The following is a 22,036-nucleotide window of genomic DNA, read 5'->3' as shown; positions in this document are numbered from 1 at the left end:
CTCATCTTTGTCGCTCCCGTCAACAGCGCTCGGACGCCAGCAGCCTCGTCCAGTGGAAGGCGGGCTGCGCATGCGCGGGAGCGGGAGGTGAAGGGGGGTCACGCATGCTCAGTGGAGGCATGCAGCCCGGGACCTCGGCGTGGGTGTGTGGCTGCGTCCCGTGTTGGCGGATTGTGAGGTGAGGAGCGTGCAGGCTGGGAAAGCGGGCAACAATAACGAGGCTGGGCGGAAGTTCGGCGTCTTTGGCCCTCAATCTCGGGGTCAAGCAGCTTGGCGGGCCACCGGTGCCTGTTGAGTGGACGGTGAGACCCAGGCCGAACCTGGGCAGTGTGGTGATCACTTCTGGGAGGCTGGGCACTGGTCCTCTTCCAAAACCCAGCAGATATCGGAAACTTTCAGCACGTCACGCAGCATTTGGGGGAATTGTCATTTATAATCATGTATACACAATGCATCAATTGTTTTCCATCTAAAGACCTATAAAGAGGAGCCACTATGGAACATTACGCCACAGAAACAGGTCCTTCTGGTTTGTGCCAAACAATTTTCGGCCTAGTCCCACTGAACTGCACCCAGACAATAGTCCTCCATACCCTTCCCATCCATGTCCCTGTCCAAATTCTTCTTAAATGTTAAAATTCAGCCCACATTCACCACTTCAGCTCATTCCACACTCCCACCACACTCTTTATGTTTTTTAGGTTATTTTACCGGTCTGAAGTATGTCGGCATTGGTCGTTCACACAAGAACGACCAAAACCCCAAATCTCCCGTTTCTATATGTGAATTTGGACATCACACCGGAAGAGCGGTAAGTAAAGAGATGGGGCTTGCGACGCCACTGCCGCGACGTCCTATCCATTAGCCCGTTGTTCACGGAATGCCTGCAGATCACTTTAAACTGCAGGTGTTCCGGGAAATTGACAAGGGGTCTAGGAGGTAAAATGTCAGAACAGGAATGGTGCCTTCATTTCCTGTCCTGAGCTTTTTACAAAGCATTAATTCTGGGAAAATTGGAGTAATTTCCTGGAACTTAGTGGCTGTGTGTAAAAAAACACATAGCTGTTTGAAGAAGTACCCCCTAACTTTTTCCTTTTCACCTTTAACCAATATGCTCTGGTTTGCATCTCATTACCCCCAGTGGAAAAAGCCGACCTACATTTACTTCTCTTAATACCTCTCATAATTTTAAATACCTCTATCAGATCTCCCCTTATTCTTCAACGCTCCAGAGAATAAAGGCTTAACCTGTTTAATCTTTCCCTGTAGCTCAGTTCCTGAAGTCTGGGCAAGATCCTAGTAAATCTTCTCTGCACTCTTTCAATCTTACTGATATCTTTCCTGTAGTTAGGTGATCAAAACTGCACATAATCCAAATTTAGTCTCCCCAATATCTTTTACAACTCTACCATAACATCCCAACTCCTATACTCAATATTTTGATTTATGAAGACCAATATGCCAAAAGCTCTTTGCAACTCTATCCACCTGTGACACCACTTTCAGGAAATTGTGTATATTCCCAGGACCCTCTGTTCTACCACACTCCCCATTGCCCTATCATTTGCTGTGTATGTTTATTGGTTTGTCCTTCCAAAATGCAACACATCCCACTTCTCTGCATTAAATTTCACCTGCCATTTGTTTACTAGGCCATTACCAAGACAAGAAAGAACCAAAGAAAGGAGAATCCCTTCAGAGACCAATGTCCATGGATTCCGTTGTCTTCTTTGATACCACCTCTGATGCCACTGCCTTCTGCACCTTCATAATCTCCAGTCCAGTGGTGAGCTTGACATACAGGTCAGCTTCTGCTGAGCCCCTGATTTGATGAGGAAATGCCAGTGCTTGAGGACCTATAAGGGTCCTGCTCACCATTGGCATCCTTATAAATCCTGATACTCAAGAAAGTCAGACACCAACTGCCTGTGATCTCGAATACTGCCAAGTCCCTGCTCTGTGTTTGCTGCTGTGATTTCCTACTCTCCATGGTTATCTCCCAGGCTTCTCAGTGGGAGGGGAGATGGGGTTCTGCATCAATTGCAGTTGATAAGAACATATGAAATAGGAGCATTGACTTAAGTTTGGAGCTTGCTCTATCCTCTATCACTCAGCATGGACATAGCTAAAACAGTTTTTGCCTCAACATTGTTTTCCTGCTGACTCCCTCATGCCTCTTGACTTCCCTGTAGGTAGTTCAAAGTTCTGCTCTGGAAGAGATTCAGTGACCTGCCTCCTCTGCTCTCTGGGTAAAAGATTTATAAGGAGGGTCGTAACCCTCCTGGTAAAAGAAATTCCACTCACTCTCTGTCTTTAATGGGCAGTCCTTGATGATATTTGCCTTATTTGCTGAGTGTTTGACATTTTTTTTATTTCAGATGTGTAGCATCCATAATATTTTGTTTTACACATTACTGTTGCTGTGCAGTTTAGTGGATAAAGCTTCTGGTTTTGTTGAGAAAAACTATAAAGAGTTTTTGAATATTAGGGCACAAATCAAAGCATTTTTTTTCCATTGTACATGTGTCAGCTTTATACATGACCTATGCAGTTATTCCCTGTTTCCCAGATCCAAATAAACATCCTTTTTAATGTTTATCCAATTCTCTTTTAAACATAAATATTGAATATGCCTTTATTTTCAGTGTATACCAGATCACAGCAACTTATATTGTAATCTCTGCTAGAAATAATCAGTGTCGCAATAGAGTTTGAATTTGCATTCATTGTTTTTAGTCATGTAATAACCACATTATTGTTTACCCCACTATAAGCAATGTACACTGGTTGGATGTTTTCTCAATAGTCTCTCTCTGTTCCAAGTTTGTAGATCTGTAATGAGGCCCTAGTGATCTGATTAAAATGGTAGAAGAGAGCAGTCATACCATGGTGATTTTTGGCCAGGTGGTTATCGGGCCACCTGGCTCGGGAAAAACCACATACTGCACAGGGATGCAAGAGTTTCTTTCTAAGCTGGGCCGAAAAGTTGTAGTGGTCAACCTCGATCCTGCCAATGACCTCATTCCTTACCAATGTTGTGTGGACATTGCTGAACTAGTGAAACTCGATGATGTTATGGATGGTCTTGGACTGGGACCCAATGGAGGACTTATTTACTGTATGGAATACTTAGAGGCAAACCTGGACTGGCTTCAAGAGAAGATGGAAGAGTTCAAGGACTGCTATTTCCTATTTGACTGTCCTGGACAGGTGGAGCTGTACACTCACAATTGTTCCATGAGAAACATCCTTGCACAATTATCCAAATGGAATTTCAGGGTGAGTTTACATTTGTACACAACAGACAAACAATGTCGGAGGGATTTAGTCGATCTGATAGCATCTGTAAAGGAAATTCCCAATGCTTCAGAAGTGACATTTACTGTTTTACCTGAAGTTTTACTGTGTTCCTGTCCACAGATCCTGTCTCTTGCTCCCTCTCACTTTAATATTCCATCCTCCCATTCCCAGCTATTTGTTAGATTGCAGCTTGCCTGAAGCAACATTGAGGATTCTAGGTATTGGAGCATGGCTCATTGGTCCCACAGTCTGCAGTTAATTTCCTGGATTCTTAGAGTCATAGAACACAGAAACAGGTCCTTCAGTCCACCCCATCATGTCTATAATGATTATCAAGTACCTATCTATACTAGTACTTGGTGTATGGCCTACTATGCCATATCTCTTTTTCCTTCCTTGAATGTCTCTACCATGGGGAAAAGTTTCTTTTTACCAATCATTTATGTAACTCATAATTTTTATACCCACATCAGAGGGTCTGCTTAAGGGAGAGATTGATTAGCCAGGGCATCAGAGGTTATGGAAGAAGGCTGGGCAGTGGAGCATAGTGGGAAAATGGATCAGCTAATGATTGATTGGTGGGAAGACTCGATGGACTGAATGGTCAATTTTTGCTCCTATGCCTTATGGTCACTCACGTTTAGAGGCTATAAGGAAGTTGAGGAAATATTTCAACAGATTTCATTGGACTATAACATTGATAATTTATAATTGTAATTGTATGACTGCATTCTCCGAGTCACGTAAAAACAACACAATTCCAAATGTACTTTCCAATATTTTAATTCTATATAAGTTGACTTGCTTCGGAGGGGATATGAATTTGTGGTGATATAGTCCAGATCCGAATGCTAAGACATCATTATTCACAAGTGATAGGCACACAGATTTTTTTTTTTTTGGTTTTTTTTTTATTATAATTTTTTATTTTTCACACCATAAATCACATTAACCATGATACACATTTTTTCCTTTTCACACATATACAATGTCATTTTCTCCCCCCCCCTCCCTCCTCCCCTCCCACCCTCCCCACCTCCCCCCTCCCGTCCATTTAAGGTATAAAATCTAGGATACATTAAACCAGTCAGACAATGTTGTCATTCAATAAAAATACACCAGAAATTCCACTGAGTCCATTCTTTTCATTTCCTTTTCCTTCCGTTAACTTAGGTAGTGATTGTCCCTGGTAGGTTTTCGCTATTGTGTTTCATGTAAGGCTCCCATATTTGTTCGAATATTTCAATATTATTTCTTAAACTATATGTTATTTTTTCTAATGGAATACATTTATTCATTTCTATATACCATTGTTGTATTTTCAAATTATCTTCCAATTTCCAGGTTGACATAATATTTTTTTTGCTACGGCTAGAGCTATCTTAACAAATCTTTTTTGTGCATCCTCCAAATCAATTCCAAATTCTTTGTTTTTTATGTTACTTAGGAGAAAGATCTCTGGATTCTTTGGTATATTGTTTTCTGTTATTTTATTTAATATCTGATTGAGATCTTCCCAAAATTTTTCTACTTTTTCACTTGTCCAGATTGCATGAATTGTTGTTCCCCTTTCTTTTTTACATCGAAAACATCTATCAGATACTGTTGGGTCCCATTTATTTAACTTTTGCGGTGTAATGTATAGTCTGTGTAACCAATTATATTGTATCATACGTAACCTCGTATTTATTGTATTTCTCATCGTTCCAGAACATAACTTCTCCCATGTTTCCTTCTTTATCTTTATATTTAAATCTTGTTCCCATTTTTGTTTAGTTTTACCATTTGTTTCCTCATTCTCCTTTTCTTGCAGTTTAATATACATATTTGTTATAAATCTTTTGATTGTCATTGTATCAGTAATCACATATTCAAAGTTACTTCCCTCTGGTAACCTCAGACTGCTTCCTAATTTGTCCTTCAAGTAGGATCTCAATTGGTAATATACCAGCACTGTATCTTGAGTTATATTGTATTTATCTTTCATTTGTTCAAAGGATAATAATCTATTTCCTGAAAAACAATTTTCTATTCTTTTAATCCCTTTCTTCTCCCATTCTCTAAAGGAAAGGTTATCTATTGTAAAAGGGAGTAACTTGTTTTGCGTCAATATTAGTTTTGGTAATTGATAATTTGTTTTATTTCTTTCTACATGAATCTTCTTCCAAATATTGAGTAGATGATGTAATACTGGAGAACTTCTATGTTGTACCAATTTTTCATCCCATTTATATAATATGTGTTCAGGTGTCTTTTCCCCTATTTTACCTAATTCTAATCTAGTCCAATCTGGCTTTTCCCTTGTTTGATAAAAATCTGATAGGTATCTTAATTGTGCGGCTCTATAATAATTTTTAAAGTTTGGCAGTTGTAAGCCTCCTTGTTTATACCATTCTGTTAATTTATCTTGTGCTATCCTCGGTTTCCCCCCTTTCCATAAAAATTTCCTTATTATTTTCTTTAACTCCTTGAAGAATTTCTCTGTCAGTTGTATTGGCAATGCCTGAAATAGGTATAATATCCTTGGAAAAATGTTCATTTTAATACAGTTTATCCTTCCTATTAGTGTTAATGGTAAATCTTTCCAATGCTCCAAATCATCCTGTAATTTTTTCATTAGTGGATAATAATTGAGTTTATATAGTTGGCCGAGATTTTTATTTATTTGTACAATAGGCACACAGATTTGAGGGGATAACAAAATCTGTAAATGCCATCAAGGCTACAGCAGTGACACAAAGGCTGCAATGTCTATAACAAATATGCAAGTTTCATCATATCAATGGAGAACGAGCAGTCAAGACATTGTCTCTAGCCACAAACCCATTCCCGTTCCTGACCCCAGTGTACCTAACCATGAGGTGCAGACTGACTGGCCATTTCATTACTTGTTAGCACAAGAAAATAAATGCAATCCATCTCATAGTGAACAGGACTCACTAAACATGACAGGAGAGGCTTCTGGAGGAACATGCCGCATTTACCAACTCATTCAGTAATACACAGCTAAATTTGCACATAAATAATAATAAGGGCCTGGAGCTGAACAGATTGTGGAAACATTAGCAGATATCTTTCATAAATCACTCAAGTCAGAAATGATTTGAGAGGACGGGAAAATTGGAAATATCACTCCCCTCTTTAAGAAAGGAGGAGAGAGGCTAAAAGCAGTAAATTATAGATTGATTAGCCTGGCTTCAGTAGTTGGTGATATTTTAGAGTCCATTATTAAGGGTGAGGTTTTTGGGTCTTGAAAACACATGGTAAAATAGGGGATAGCTAGCCTAACAAATCTGTTGGGTTTTTTTGAGGAAGTAAGCAAGACAGACAGGAGAGTCAATGGACATTGTTTACATGGATTTTCAGAAGACCTTTGACAAGTGGTTGCACATGAAGCCATGCTATTACAGTAAAGCTGCTAGCATGAATAGAAGATTGGCTTACTGGAAGAAGACAAGAGTTGGAATAATGGGGGTCTTTTTTCCATTTGGCTGCTGGTGACAAGTGGTGTTCTACAGGGGTCATTGTTGGGTCTGCTCCTGTTTATGTTGTAGGTTAATGATCTAATGATGGAATTAATTGATTTGACACCAAGTTTACAGATGATACAAAGATAGGTGGAGGGGTAGGTAGGTTGAGGGAGCAGGGAATCTGCAGAAGCACTTGGACATGTTGGAAGAATGGGCAGATGAAATACAGTGTCAGAATACTGTAGGATCATGAAATTTAGTAGAAGGAATAAAGGTGTAGATTATTTTCTAAATAGGGAGAAAGTTCAGAAATCAGAGGTCAAAAGTGAGTCCTTAACATAAACAGATGTCCCTTTAAATGAAGAAGAATTTCTTTAGCTTGAGGATAGTGAATCTGGTATTCATTACTACAGATGGCTGTGGTGGTCAAGTAATTGAGTATATTTAAAGCAGCTTCTTGAAAGTAAGAGTGTCAAAGGTTATGAGGAGAAGGCAGGAGAGGGAAAAATAAATCAGCCACGATGAATGGTGGAGCAGATTTGAAAGGTTTATGGCATTCTTTAAACTGTAACTGTAACCGTTAGATTCCACAAAACAGTATCTGGAGACCCAGAAGATAGGAATGCACACCAAGCTGAATAAGAAAACAGTGTATTGACCTTGTGGGGTGGCACGGTTGGCGGTTAGCACATCTTTACAGCACCAGCGATGGGAACCGGGGCTCGAATCCCACGCTCTCTATAAGTTTTAAATTTTTAATTTAAAATAAATCTGATGTATTGTCATCTTATAGTTAACAGCCGTTCATTTGGTGGATTCTCATTACTGCACCGATCCAGCAAAGTTCATCTCAATCCTCTGCACTTCCTTATCCACAATGCTCCACGTGGAGCTGCCTCATGTTAACATTCTCTCCAAAATGGATCTTATTGAAAAGTTTGGAAAACTAGGTAAGGCTATTTGGCTGTGGGATTGTGGGAAGGGGCTGAAGGTCTAGAGATGATATTAAATGACAAATTGCTACTCACTTTTAACCTTGGCTTCAAAGTCCAGTATTTAATTTCTGATATAATTGACCATCAGAAATATTTTGGATTCTGTTATTTCACTAATTATATCAATAGATAATCAATTTGTATCTGTACAAAGACGGCATGATAAGTTCAACACTATTACAGAGCCAGCGACCCAGGTTCAAATCTGTAAGGAGTTTATATGTTCCACCCATGGTCTGCATGGGTTTTCTCTGGGTGCTCTGGTTTTCTCCCACAACCCAAATGTACGGGGTTGGGAGATTAATTGAATGTAATTGTATGGCACAAGTTTCAATGGCTGGAATTGGCTTCTACTGTTTGAAAATAAATTATTTTTCACAAATTCAATCAATGCTTTGATAGAGAAGATAACTCCACAGGAGAAATTAGTTATCAGGTATGTGGGCATTCACTTTGGCTGTGTTTGTATCTTTTTAAAGCATTTAACCTGGAATATTACACTGAAGTACTAGATCTATCTTACTTGCTGGATCACTTGGCCAAAGACCCGTTTTTCAAAAATTTTCGAAGATTAAACAAGAAGCTAATAGAAGTTATTGAAAACTACAGCTTGGTCTCATTTATCCCTCTTAATGTTCAGGTGAGTCGTTGTCCATTAGCAGCTTTCCAGAAGCATCATAATGTTGATTATTATTTGAAAACATTGCAGAGAGTCAGTGAAGTACTGGAATTTTTGGCAACCCAGTGAGTTTGAGAAAAATACATGGGTTCATGGAGTGATGATGTGGGATGTTTATGGGATGTAGTGCAGCTATGATTGTGAGTGGTATCAAAGCCTGGGTTTGAATGAAAGTTAACATATTAAGAAATATGGAAAGTAAATACAGGAAGTGTATCTTGCACAATGTAATTAAAATGAAAATGGAAATGTTCAGCAGTCAGTTTGTTTACATTTCTTTATCTGTTTACATGTGTATGATGACTTTTGTTTGCACTGTCAGTAAGTGGTAATTCTGCCTCGTACGCAGGAAAAAGAATCTCAGGGTTAAATTTAGACATACAGCATGGTAACAGGCTGACAAGTCCATGCCACCCAATTTACATCCTATTAACTGACACCCCTGGTACATTTTGAGTGGTGGGAGGAAATTAGAGCCCCCAGAAAAAACCCACAAAGATATGGGAAGAACATACAAACTCCTTACAGACAACGCAAAATTGGATCCCCAGTCTGGTCTCGATCACTGGCACTGTAAAGGCATTGCACTAACCGCTATGTGGCCCTGTATGATGTCATATAAGAGCTCTGACAATAAATTGAATCTCTATTGAGAAGCAGCTGACTTTTTTTGTTGTTCACTTTCTTCAGTATTATCTCCTCATAAATGTCGCTTGACCTACTGTTAAATAATTTTTCCAGTGCTTTTAGTTTCATTTTGCATTTGTTTCACAGATTGATGCTTACACAGTTGTACAGGGTATTATGAGAAGTATGGAGTGGGATGATAAGGCTATTGACTGCCATTAAGGGTGTGTTACACTGAGGAGAATTAGTTTTTTCAAACCCATGAAGACTATGTTTCGGATTAGAGATATATCAGATGGTTCATTAAGGGCATTAGTTGCACAGCATACATTTGTGTTTAAAGATTTTGATCTCTCGTAGGACAAAGAAACAATGAAGCATGTAATGAAGGCTGTTGATAAAGCAAATGGATATTGTTTTGGAAACTCAGAACAGAGAACCATGGAAGCCATGATGTCTTCAGCAGTGGGAGCAGATTTCCATTTCAACAAGTATCCTTTACAAAGACAATTTACTTGGTATTGTTGTGGGTCAGGCTAGTAGTGACTTAGAGCTGCAACAGACCAACCCATTTCACCTTGTCTCCTGCCCTCCATAATGCCCCTTTTAACTTGTTAATCATGATGTTATTTACTAATATACAATTGTCGAATTTTCTAAGTATGCTTCCTTAGCTATAAATAGGTCCATGGATGCCCAGGAGAAATACACAAGATCAATTGAAGAGGATGTGGAAGAAGAGGTGAGGCAACTTTCCACCTGTGAGCAAAACTCCACATAATGTGAATCCACTGACTATGGTGGCAGCTACACCTATTGTAATGAGAGACTGGCTAAGATACATCTCGTAATATGTTTGGTTATTTCTGTGCGTGGCGGGAACTGTTTTCAGTTTTGCTGCAAATTGGCACTTTGGATCATCCGCTGATCACTTTAGCTAATCCTGCATATTTTTAAAATACTTTTTTGTGAATTTGATCCTCTTATTGAACCCTTTTCTTCCAATGTTTCAATAAAGATATTTGGTTTCAGTACTTTCTTCTCCAGTCCAATAACATGGCTGTCTTTTCAAAGAGCAATACACAAAAGTGTTGGAAAAACTCAGCTGGTCATTTAGCATTTATAGGAAGTAAAGGGTGACCAATATTTTGGGCCTGAGTATGATTTCTGAATATTAAAGGAATAAGGGATATAGCAGGAAAACACTGTTGAGGTAGATTAATCACTTATTTCTGGTGTAGATTCAGATTTGGGTCAGTCAGGGTGTGGCATGCCAGCAGCACTCTGTACTTTTCCAGGATAGGAAAATTAATATTGTCCCAGGTGTTTTCTTGATCTAATGTATTGTACGTGACAGAAATAATTTTTTTATTCCCCTACATCTGCAATGGCATCAGCAGGGTCAGGTATCAGAAAAAAAAGCTCCTGACTACCTGGTCAGATTTTCATTCTGTGGCACAGACCTCAACCACACAACATGAGCATTCAGCAGCTCTAGATATTTTTAACTACTTCCACATCTCTTTACAATGTAGGCCATTTGGTCCTTCATGCTTGTGCTGGCTCACAGAACAATTCCATGCTTCCACAAAGTTTTTTTGGAAAATTTTATTTTTCAATAGTATCAGATCTGAAAAAGCAATCCTTTTTAATGTATTTACACTTTTTTTAGATCCCTCCCCTCAGAACTTTGAAAAATAAACAACGAAAACAATTCAAGTGATAAACAGAAAAATGATAAAAAGAAAAATTCAATGTATCGCCAGTCTTAATGCCATCTGGCTGGAGAGTGCCCAGACAAAAATAAGGTGTTCCTCCAAGTTGCAGGTTGTCTGGGTGGTTGTTAGGTCTGCTTTGTTCAACTGAGTCGAAATCAAGGTTCTTTGTTCTTTATTGCCAGATTGTAACACTTGCAACTAACAGTGTTAGTTGGAGAAGGCGCATTCTGCCATTATCAGCAAGTGGTGTTTTTTATATACCTTAGGATACGTACTTAGTAAATTATCATACCATGACATTGTCCAATGAATAAACTGTTGCTATCCTTCTCTGCTAGTTTCCTGCACATCAATTTGTCATCCCCACTCTTATCTTGAGAGTACAAGGTCACAACTGCATCTTGTTACGGCCCAGCACTGGGTGACTCCTTCTACATTCCCAGCTCATGATGTTTTTACCTAATAGTGGTACAATATATGAAGCCATGGACAGACATGTGATTGTGGGAGTGTGACTTGGAATTGAAATGGTTGGCTATTGGGATGTTTCTGTTGTTGCTCAGTGAACCGATCTCCCAAATTGTAACCGGTCCCTCCGATGTAGAGAATGCCACAAAGGGAGCACTAGATGAAATATATCAGTCCGCGGATGTACAAGTGAAGTGTTGCATCTTCTGCAGGCACAGGGGAAGTGGCCGGGAGTGCTAAGGGTGAGGAGGGATGAGTGCACAAAGAAATCATAGAGGGAGTGGTCCCTGCGGAAGGCCAAGAGGGGAGGAGAAGGAAAAATGTATCTGGTGGAGGGATCCTGTAGTAAGTACTGGAAATTCTGGTGGCTAATGTATTGGATGCAGAGGCTGGTGGGGTGGTAGGTGAGGATGAGAGGGTTCTATGTTTGTTGTGTCTGGGGGTAGAAGAGGCCAGGGCAGATGAGTGGGAAATGCATGAGGGGGATTCTATGTTTATTGTGCCTGGAGACAGAGAGGCCCAGGGTAGATGAGTGGGAAATGGAGGAGTTGTGGGTGAGGGCTGAGTTGATAGTGGTGGAGGGGAAGGAATCTTTACTTTTACTACATAGAGGACACTGTTTGACCTGCTGAGCTTCTCCAGCATTTTGTGTTTTTACTTTAACCAGTGTCTACAGATTTTCATGATTTACTTCTCCCTAAACATTGTCTAAATGGTTTTGTACCCACCTTTACCACTTCTTCCGACAGCTCGTTCCACATACCTACTATCCTTTGTGTGAAAAGGTCTTGTATAGTTGTAACATGATGTCCCAGTTCCTCAACTCTGTGTCCTGAATGAAGGCCAGCAAAGCAAATCCCTTCTTCACCATCCTGTCTACTTAAATTTAAATTTAGACATAAAACATGGTAATAGGCCCTTAAGGTCCACAAGCCAGTGACACCCAATTGACCTAGGAACACAGTATGTTTTTGAACGGTGACAGGAAACCGGAGCACCAGGAGGAAACTCACACAGACACGGGAAGAATATACAAACTCCTTACAGACCGCTCCGGATTTGAACCCCGGTCACTGGTGTAACAGCAGTGAGTTAACCTTGCCGCTCTAACTTGTGATACCCCTTGGTCTTGGTTCTCCAGTACTCTATAGGGCCTTGGATTTTCTGTGCAAGTTTACTGGTTTAACTTATCAAAGTGCAACACCTCACACTTGACCAAGTTAAATCCCATCTTTCATTCCTTGGCCTACTTTCCTAGTTCACCTCTATCTTCTTGTACTCTAACCTACTTACTATGCGAACTGCATTGTCATCCTATTGTTAATACAAATAAAACTAGCAGTTGTTCACCCAGCACCATCCTTTTTTGCCATTCGCTCTTATATGAAATTAGAAGCTTGATGTAGTGACAGGAAGTCTATTTGCAGCAGGGCAGAAGCTGAATCAAATGGTTTGATATATGATTCCTTAATCCTGCAGAGCCAAATGTAACCTTACTATCAACAATAGTAAGCCTGAAATGGATGATTTTGTAGCTCTGACAGACATTTTCCCCAGAGGCTCTGGTTTCCTCCCACCGTTCAAAATGTACTGGAGGCATAGGTTAATTGGGTGTAAATTGGACGGCACAGACTCGTTGGTCAAAATGGCTTGTACCGTGCTATATGTCTAAATTTAAATTTTAAAATTTACCTGTGTATATCCTTTCTTGGTTTGTCCTTCCAAAATGCAACAACTCACTCTTGTCTGCATTAAATTCCATCTGTCATTTTTCAGCCCATTTTTCCAGCTGGTCCAGATCCCCCTGGAAGCTCTGAAAACCTACTTTGCTTTCACAACGCCTCCAGTCTTAGTGTACACAGTGTAAAAATGTAAACAAAGAACTGTAAACTGATAACAAATGTAAACCAACTCTGCAATACAGAGAACAATAAGAAAATCAATAAAGTGCACAAGTAAAAATATTTAAATGCGTGTCTGAGTTTGTCATTGAGGATGGTGATGGGGTAGCAACTGATCCTGAACCTGGTGGTGTGAGACCTGTGGCACATATATCTCTTTCCTGATGGTAGCAGTGAGGACAGAGTATGTACAGGGTGAGGTGGATCTTTAATAATTGCTGCTGCTCTCTGATGCCAGAGTTCCTTGTAGATATACTCATTAGTGAGGAGAGTTTTGCCTGTAATGTCCTGGGCTGTGTCCACTACCTTTTAGAAGGCTTTATGCTAAGGGATCTAGGTGTCCCCATATCAGACCATGATGCAATCGGTCAGCACACTTTCCACCACACCTCTAGAAATTTCCCACGGTTTCTGATGTCATATCAAACTTCTGCAAAATCCTGAGGAAGTAGAGGTGATAACGTGCTTTCTTCACCATGTCATTGGTGAGTTGGGTCCAGGAAAGCTCCTTCAAGATAGAGACTCCCAAGAACTTAAAAATTGCTCACCCTCTTCACATCTGAATTCCCCCAATGATCACAGGATTGTATACCTCTGGCTTTCCTTTCCTGAAGTCAACAATCAGCTCCTTAGTTTTGGTGACATTCAGTGCAAGGTTGTTGTTGGTGCCAAGTTTTCATTTTCCATCTTGTTATTGTCATACCGAGCTATACAGTTGCAGGTGTAAAGTGAGTAGAGCAGGGACTAAGAACACAGCCCTGTGGTGCTCTGGTACTGATGGAGCTTGTGGAGAAGTTCTGAGCAATTTTCACTGATTGTGGTCTGCAGGTGAGGAAATCTATGATCCAATTACACAGGAGATTAATAGGAGATCCAGTATTGCATTCTCTCTAGTTGATACCTATGTATTGTTAAGAAAATAAGTTTGACAAATTACAAGCCATCCAGCCCTTTTACAGTATGGAGTCCCAGTCAATATGTGGAAAATTAAAATCTCATACTATCACAACTTTGTTTCCTGCAGTTGTCTGTTATCTCTATACAGATTTGCTCCTCAAATTCTCATTGACTATTGGGCAGTTTATAATACAACCCCATGAGTGTGGTCATACCTTTCCTGATCTTCAGCTCTATCCTCAGCTCTATCCAGCCCCCTGAGCACAGCTATGATATTTTTGCTGACAAGTAATTGTACTCCTCCCTCTTCACCCCCGCCCCCCCTTCTCCTTTCTATCATATCTAAAGCCTGGAACATTGAGCTGCCAGTTCAGCCCCTCCTGAAACCAAGTTTCACTAATGGCCACAATGTCATGATTCCATGTGCCAATCCAAGCTCTAAGCTCGTCTGCCTTTCCTACAATACTCCTTGCATTGAAATAGATGCACCTGAGAACACTTCCACCACGTACAACCTGTTAACTTCTAACAATGCATGTAATTTTCACATCATCTCTTCCTTGTTCCACTCCTCTATCTGTTCTGGCACTCTGGTTTCCATCCCCTTCAAATCTAGTTTAAGCCTGTGCTGTACTGTTCTATGTTCTGTTTTTGTGGGAGGCGGGGTCTTAAGGACAGGACAACATTGTGGGCTGAAGGTGCTGTGCTATACTGTTCTTTATGTTCTAAGCCCACCAGAGCAGCACTAGCAAACCTTCCCGCAAGGATATTAGTCCCCCTCTAGTTCAGATGCCACCTTTCCTGGAAGAGAGCCCAATGATCCAGAAACCTGAAGCCCTCCCTCTTGCACCATGTATTTAGCCACGTTAAGCTGCATTATCCTCCTATTTCTAACCTCACTAACACATGGCACAGGTAGCATTTCTGGGATCACAACCTTGGAGGTCCTGTCCTTCACCTAGTGCCTAATTCCCTTACAGGTCCTTCTCACCTTTCCTACCAATTACCATTGGTCCCTTTATGGTCCACCACATCTGGCTGCTCACCCTCCCTCTTTTTTTTTAATTTTTTATTTTTCACACCATAAATCACATTAGCCATGATATACACTATTTCTTTTTCACACATATACAGTGACTTTTTCTCCCCCCCCCTCCTCCCAAGCCACCCCCCCCACATCCATTTTAGGTATACAATCTAGGTTGCATTAAGCCAGTCAGACAATGTTGTCATTCAACAAAAATACACCAGAAATTCTACTGAGTCCATTCTTTTCTTTCCTTCTCCTTCCATCAACTTAGGTAATGTTTGTCCCCGGTAGGTTTTCGCTATTGTATTTAATGTAAGGCTCCTATACTTGTTCGAATATTTCAATATTATTTCTTAACCTATATGTTATTTTTTCTAATGGAATACATTTATTCATTTAAATTTAGTAGTTTCTTCCTTTTAATTTGGTTATGTATTCCATTAATATTTAAAGTCATATAGTTCAGCGTAGCCCTTTTATATTTTGTTTATCTTCTCTTTCCGTTTTTCCATCATTACCTTTCCTCCTTTTCCATTTCTGTTTTCTTATTTTCAACTCTTTATAAGACAACATTCCTACAACATCCAACATTTTCCTTATTCTCCTATTTCTATCTTATTTATCCCCAATCTCCCCTTCCCCTCCTGAGTTGTCCTTTATCCCTTGTCGGACAACCACATCTCCCCTCTCCATTTGGATTTGCGAATCCACTCGCAAGCGTCAACTGATTTTGCAGTGACCGCTATTTCCCCTCACCCCGCCCCCCCAGAAAAGATTTCACTTTTCATATGTCACAAAGGTCACTCTTTTAATTCCCTCCTTATTCTCTCTATTCCATTACCTTCCCTTATTAATTCTTGTCTATACTATCTATATTTTCCTCAAAGTACAGATAGATTCACGTATGCACATTGTCTCTATTCACTCTTATACCTCTTTACCCGCATACATATCAATCGTGTTCATTTTAACTCTCATTACCCGTCTTCCTCCCTCAGTCTATTTTTGTAATTGTTCTGCAAATTTTCGTGCTTCTTCTGGATCCGAGAATAGTCTGTTTTGTTGTCCTGGAATAAATATTTTCAATACCGCTGGATGCTTTAGTATAAATTTATACCCTTTCTTCCATAAAATCGCCTTTGCTGTATTGAACTCTTTTCTCTTCTTTAGGAGTTCAAAACTTATATCTGGATAAATGAAGATTTTTTGCCCTTTATACTCCAGTGGTTTGTTGCCCTCTCTTACTTTTTCCATTGTCTTCTCCAGTACCTTTTCTCTTGTAGTATATCTTAGGAATTTTACTACAATAGATCTTGGTTTTTGTTGTGGTTGTGGTTTAGAGGCCAATACTCTATGTGCCCTTTCTATTACCATTTCTTGCTGTAGTTCTGGACATCCTAGGGTCTTAGGGATCCACTCTTTTATAAACTCCCTCATATTCTTGCCTTCTTCATCTTCCTTAAGGCCCACTATCTTTATGTTATTTCTTCTGTTATAATTTTCCATTGTATCTATTTTTTGAGCTAGTAGTTCTTGTGTCTCTTTAGTTTTTTTATTAGATTCCTCCAATTTCTTTTTTAAGTCTTCTACCTCCATTTCTGCTGCTACTGCCCGCTCTTCCATCTTGTCCATTTTCTTTCCCATTTCTGTTAAGGTCATCTCTATTTTATTCATTTTCTCTTCTGTGTTGTTTATTCTTTTTCTTAAATCCTTAAATTCCTGTGTTTGCCATTCTTTAAATGACTCCATGTATCCTTTAATAAGAGAAAGTATATCCTTTATCTTGCCTTTCTTTTCTTCTTCTATTTCACAGTACTCTTCCTCTTCTTCTTCCTCTGGGTTGGCCATCTGTTGTTTCTTTGGTGCCCTTTCCTTCTCTTCTTTCTTGTTTCTATTGTCTTCTGTGGTCTCTTCTTGCTGCAGGTGTTCTGCAGCTCTCGTTGCCGGCTGTGGAGATCGACTCCCCAGCTGGTCCCCCCTCCCGTCGGTGTGTTTTTTTTCATTCGCATTGCGCATGCGCGAAGAATCGCGCATGCGCGGTTGCGCACTTTTACTCGGCTCAGCGAGCCATTTTTGTAGTCCATTATTTACCGACCTGAGGGAGCGGGTTTCTCTCTCCGCAGCGGGCCTCTTCGGACAGGTAAGGCCTTCACCTTTTTCCTCCTTTGTCTTCTCTTCCTCTCTTCTTACCGTTGCTTTCGATTTTTCTTTTTTTGTCGCCATCTTCTTTCCACCTTTATACTCACTTTTCTGTAACTTTTATTTCTGTGCCTTTGTGTTTTCCTTTGTTTTTCCCGACTTTTCTGGAGAGGGCTGGAGTTCACCGTCCGGCCACTACTCCATCACGTGACTCCTCCCCGCTCACTCTCCCTCTTGAGAATGCCATGAACTCAATCTGATATATCTCTGACCTGACACCAAGGAGGCCACATACTATCTGTGATACTTGATCTCTTCCACAGAACCCCTTTCTTATCTGTCCCCCTAACTATGGAATCCCTTATCACTACAGCTCACCTCTTCTCCTTCCTTCCCTTCTTAGCCACAGGATCAGACTCCGTCCCAGAGACCTGATCACTGTGGCTTGTCCTTGGTAGTCTCCCCCCCCCCAAACAGTATTCAAAATGGTATACTTGTTATTGAAGGAAATGGCCACAGGGGTGCCTTCCACTGCTTATCTGTTCCCTTTCCCTCTCCTGACTGTCACCCATCAACCCTCCTCCTGCCTCCTAGGTGTGAAAATGTCCCTGTAACTCCTGTCCATCACCCCCTTTGCCTTCCAAATGATCCAGAGTTCATCCAACTCCAGCTCCAATTCCTTACCTTGTTGTGCTTGTGGGTTTGAATTAAAATTGATGAGCTGGTCAAAGTTTGAAATATGAGAAGCAAACTAGATTTCAAGTGAAATTTTAAAATATATATGCACTGAATCTCAAAAATGGTAACGTTCCTTCAACCACTTATCGTTTTCATTTCCAAATTCCATTTGCAATTTTGAATTCTGTTCACAGCATCTCTGAAAATGAAAAAGTCCCACACCACCATCTACCCCCACCCCACACAGTGTATCTCTGGACCATAGTGCAAACACACAGTACACCAACACACAAACAACATGTATACCTAGTATTCCAAAATATATAGATATAAAAATAATTTACAGGTTTCTCGGATTGTTCAACAGTCTCAGTGAGAAGTCTCAGCAGTCCTGGTTTTTAATGCTCCTGTAGCTCTTCCTTAAAGGTTGTGTCTCACAGATTCTCTGTGAGGGTCAGGGTCGATTCTCTGATTCCTCTTTAAGCACTGCTCCATGTAGATATCATCGAAAGAGGGTAGGGAGACCCCAGCAACCTCAGCAGATTTAATCCCTCCCCCCCCCCCCCCCCCCGTTCTGATCTCCAATCTGATGCTTTACAGTTACCATACCACACTCTGATGCAGCTCGTCAGGACACACTCAGTTGTACTCCTGCAGAACATTGTTAGGATGGGGGCTGGTAGCCTTGTCGTCCTAAACTTCCTTAGGAAGTGTAGGTGCTGCAGTGCTTCCTGACTAATGAGGAAATGTTGTGGTCTGTCTCCTTTCTTCCAGCTTTCCTCCCTCTTCCCTCTCCATTCAGAGAACTATCCCCTCGTCTATCAACTCAGCTTTTATTCTCGTGCCCTTCCACCCATACCACCCATTACATGACCTCTTGCCTGTGCTCCTCCCCTTGCCCCTCCCGCCACCATTTTATTCAGGTGCCTGTAAAAACAATGCTGGAAAAATTCAGTAAGTCAAACAATGTCCTTTATATAGCAAAAATAATGATACATGACTGACCTTTCGAACCTGAGCCTTTCGTCAAGTTTCTCCTGCTGAGTTTCTCCAGCATTGTTTTTTACTTCAACTCAGTGTCTGCAGACTTACTTATTCAGGTGTCTGCTTGTTTTTTGCTCATTCCTTGAAGGGCTCAGACCCGAAATGTAGTTTATGTATCTTTATCTTTGCTACATAAAGAATGCTGCGTAACTTATTGAGTTTCTCTAACTTTTTTGTTTAAATCACAAGCATAACATCTGCAGACTTTCTTGTTTAACTTAACAAAAATCTTCTGACTTCCCTAAGCTTCATCTGTATAAGATGCATGTTAGTGTATTGGATACTCTACATTTTACATTACAAAGATCATTAAGAATTCAGCACCATTCATCATTCCTCCCAGCATCTCCGCACTGTGATTAGTGTGTGCACTATTTATAAAATGTACTGTACTTAAGTTTTCATCAGGGCTTCTTCAACAGAGCCTGTATTAGTAAGAACGTCAAAGATGGCAGACGTAGAAGAGCACCACTACCAGCAATGTTGCTTGCAGGTTACCAGATCTAAAATCAGGAATAGTACTGGAAATACTTTAACCAGAAAGTCAGCAGCGATTTTGGATAGCTCACCATTACATCATAAGGGTAATTGATCTTATGTAATAAGTGCTGGTCTATATCTCAAATGAATTGGGAAAAAATCTTGGAAAACAATGGCTAATAAACTTTGGTTTCACATCCATATTCTATATTTTGGATATAAAAAAATCCATGAATTTCAGATTAAAAATGAACAATGCACCCGTCATTACTTTTTATGGAAATGTTCTCCAAATTTCATTCATCCATTCTGCATGAAGATGCTTCCTAATTTTACTTCTAAAAGGTCTTCCTCTAATCTTTAAAACACCCCAACTTCTGGTCTTGCCAACTGGTGGAAATAAAATCTTTTACCTCAGGAACGAAGATTTTTATGATTGAAGGTGACTTGCTTCTACTTTCCTTTGTGAGTTCTCAGGTAACTGGTGAGGCCAATACAGAATGACAAACTTCAACAGGATGCCTGACATCCTAAGTACCTAGTTTGTGAGGTGAGGCATTTTGATGCATAGACTCAAAGATCTCGTTCCCATCCCAAATGCACCTTCTTCACTTTCTGTTTTTGGGAAATTAATTTTTGTTTGAAGGATTCCGTATCCTGGAATCTTTTCCTCTGGTAATCACTTTGCTTGACAGAATTTGAATTGAAAAGGGAAGGGTTTTCATGGAGAAAAACACTTGGGTGAGGGACACCAACGTAGGATGATGGAAGGGGCTGAAATGGAGAGCATAGTCAGAGTATTTGTATGGATGTGCAAGTTCATTAAGTGTGTGCAGCAGAGACTTCAATCTCATTTTGTCACACTGGTGGGTAAAAGCCATCCCACATTAAAAGCACCCCACATACAACTATCTTCTGGTCCTCAGGAGAGTAAATCATCCTTGGTCTTGACAAAAATATGTTGTCATCTATGCTTGTATTGGTAAACTTGAAATAGAGGTAGGCAAGTCAAGTGGGTCAGTACAACATTGTGGGCTGAAGGGCCTGTAATGTTCTATGTTCCATACTTATTTATACCATTGTGAGAGATGGGAAAACTGATCTAAAATAATGAACATGAAGGAAACTAAAATTCATACATCAGTTAATGGCTGTAACCAGTACAAACAGGATGAGCTTGGGAATTAGGATGCAGGAAAGCAGAGTCAGCACGATTAACATAAGAATTTTCTAGTCTTTGTGACAAGATCAATCAGCCACCATAAGAATAAGATAAGGAGCGGTAAGGAACAATAGAATGTAGGAAGTTGAGGTAGTCTGGATAGACAGAAGTGCAAAGTTCTACATATCTAATTAGTTAACCTTACACAGATTTACAAAGTTATACATATTAAATTAGCCAACCCTAGACAGGATGAGCCAACTCTACATACCAAGAGACTGTAGCTCCGAGAATCAGGAAGGTGTGAATAAGGACAATAACATGAAGGGACACCGACAGGATACCCCCTGGTCCTCCAAGTATACTGAAACTGCACGTAGGCAGGAAGGATTGCCTCTGCCAAACACATCCAGGGGGCAGAAGAATGTAAGGGGGAGGGTATTCTGATACTGAAATTTACTGTATAAAAGTTGGTTGAGCCCCAGTGTATGTGTGTATTCCCAGGGTAAGGGGGAGCACCCAACTTTGCATTGTTGCTGTAATAAATGTTCTTTGTTCCCAATTTTTGTCTCGAGCAATTTCTTTAAAGGTAATTCTAGAAGAATGTAAGGGGGAGGGTATTCTGATACTGAAATTTACTGTATAAAAGTTGGGAGAGCCCCAGTGTATGTGTGTATTCCCAGGGTAAGGGGGAAGCACCCAACTTTGCATTGTTGTTGTAATAAATGTTCTTTGTTCTCAATTTTTGTCTCGAGCAATTTCTTTAAAGGTAATTCTAGAAGAATGTAAGGGGGAGGGTATTCTGATACTGAAATTTACTGTATAAAAGTTGGGTGAGCCCCAGTGTATGTGTGTATTCCCAGGGTAAGGGGGAAGCACCCAACTTTGCATTGTTGTTGTAATAAATGTTCTTTGTTCCCAATTTTTGTCTCGAGCAATTTCTTTAAAGGTAATTCTAGAAGAATGTAAGGGGGAGGGTATTCTGAAACTGAAATTTACTGTATAAAAGTTGGGTGAGCTCCAGTGTATGTGTGTATTCCCAGGGTAAGGGGAAGCACCCAACTTTGCATTGTTGTTGTAATAAATGTTCTTTGTTCCCAATTTTTGTCTCGAGCAATTTCTTTAAAGGTAATTCTAGAAGAATGTAAGGGGGAGGGTATTCTGATACTGAAATTTACTGTATAAAAGTTGGGTGAGCCCCAGTGTATGTGTGTATTCCCAGGGTAAGGGGGAAGCACCCAACTTTGCATTGTTGTTGTAATAAATGTTCTTTGTTCCCAATTTTTGTCTCGAGCAATTTCTTTAAAGGTCATTCTAGAAGAATGTAAGGGGGAGGGTATTCTGATACTGAAATTGACTGTATAAAAGTTGGGTGAGCCCCAGTGTATGTGTGTATTCCCAGGGTAAGGGGAAGCACCCAACTTTGCATCGTTGTTGTAATAAATGTT

The 22,036-nt window shown here is 40.2% G+C and overlaps 1 protein-coding gene across 6 annotated transcripts; it reads left to right on the top strand.

The window, feature by feature from the left end:
- Positions 1–84: 84 nt before the first annotated feature.
- Positions 85–13,221, top strand: gpn2 (GPN-loop GTPase 2). 6 transcript variants are annotated; one of them, XM_069895497.1, is made up of 8 exons: positions 85–178; positions 702–811; positions 1,653–1,786; positions 2,824–3,279; positions 7,564–7,720; positions 8,245–8,405; positions 9,432–9,562; positions 9,756–13,221. In XM_069895497.1, the coding sequence occupies exons 4-8, from the start codon at positions 2,863–2,865 to the stop codon at positions 9,850–9,852; spliced, it is 963 nt and encodes a 320-aa protein (XP_069751598.1). In that variant the 5' UTR covers positions 85–178; positions 702–811; positions 1,653–1,786; positions 2,824–2,862; the 3' UTR covers positions 9,853–13,221. The 6 variants fall into 6 exon arrangements, with proteins under 6 accessions (XP_069751598.1, XP_069751599.1, XP_069751602.1 ...); XM_069895498.1 differs by having other exon boundaries at positions 1,653–1,803; XM_069895501.1 differs by lacking the exon at positions 1,653–1,786.
- The last annotated feature ends 8,815 nt before the right edge of the window (positions 13,222–22,036 follow it).

Source organism: Narcine bancroftii, chromosome 8, assembly GCF_036971445.1.
Source record: "Narcine bancroftii isolate sNarBan1 chromosome 8, sNarBan1.hap1, whole genome shotgun sequence".
NCBI classification, from domain to species: domain Eukaryota; kingdom Metazoa; phylum Chordata; class Chondrichthyes; order Torpediniformes; family Narcinidae; genus Narcine; species Narcine bancroftii.
The sequence above is the reverse complement of the archived record's forward strand: the minus strand, read 5'-3'. Positions and strand labels throughout refer to the sequence as shown.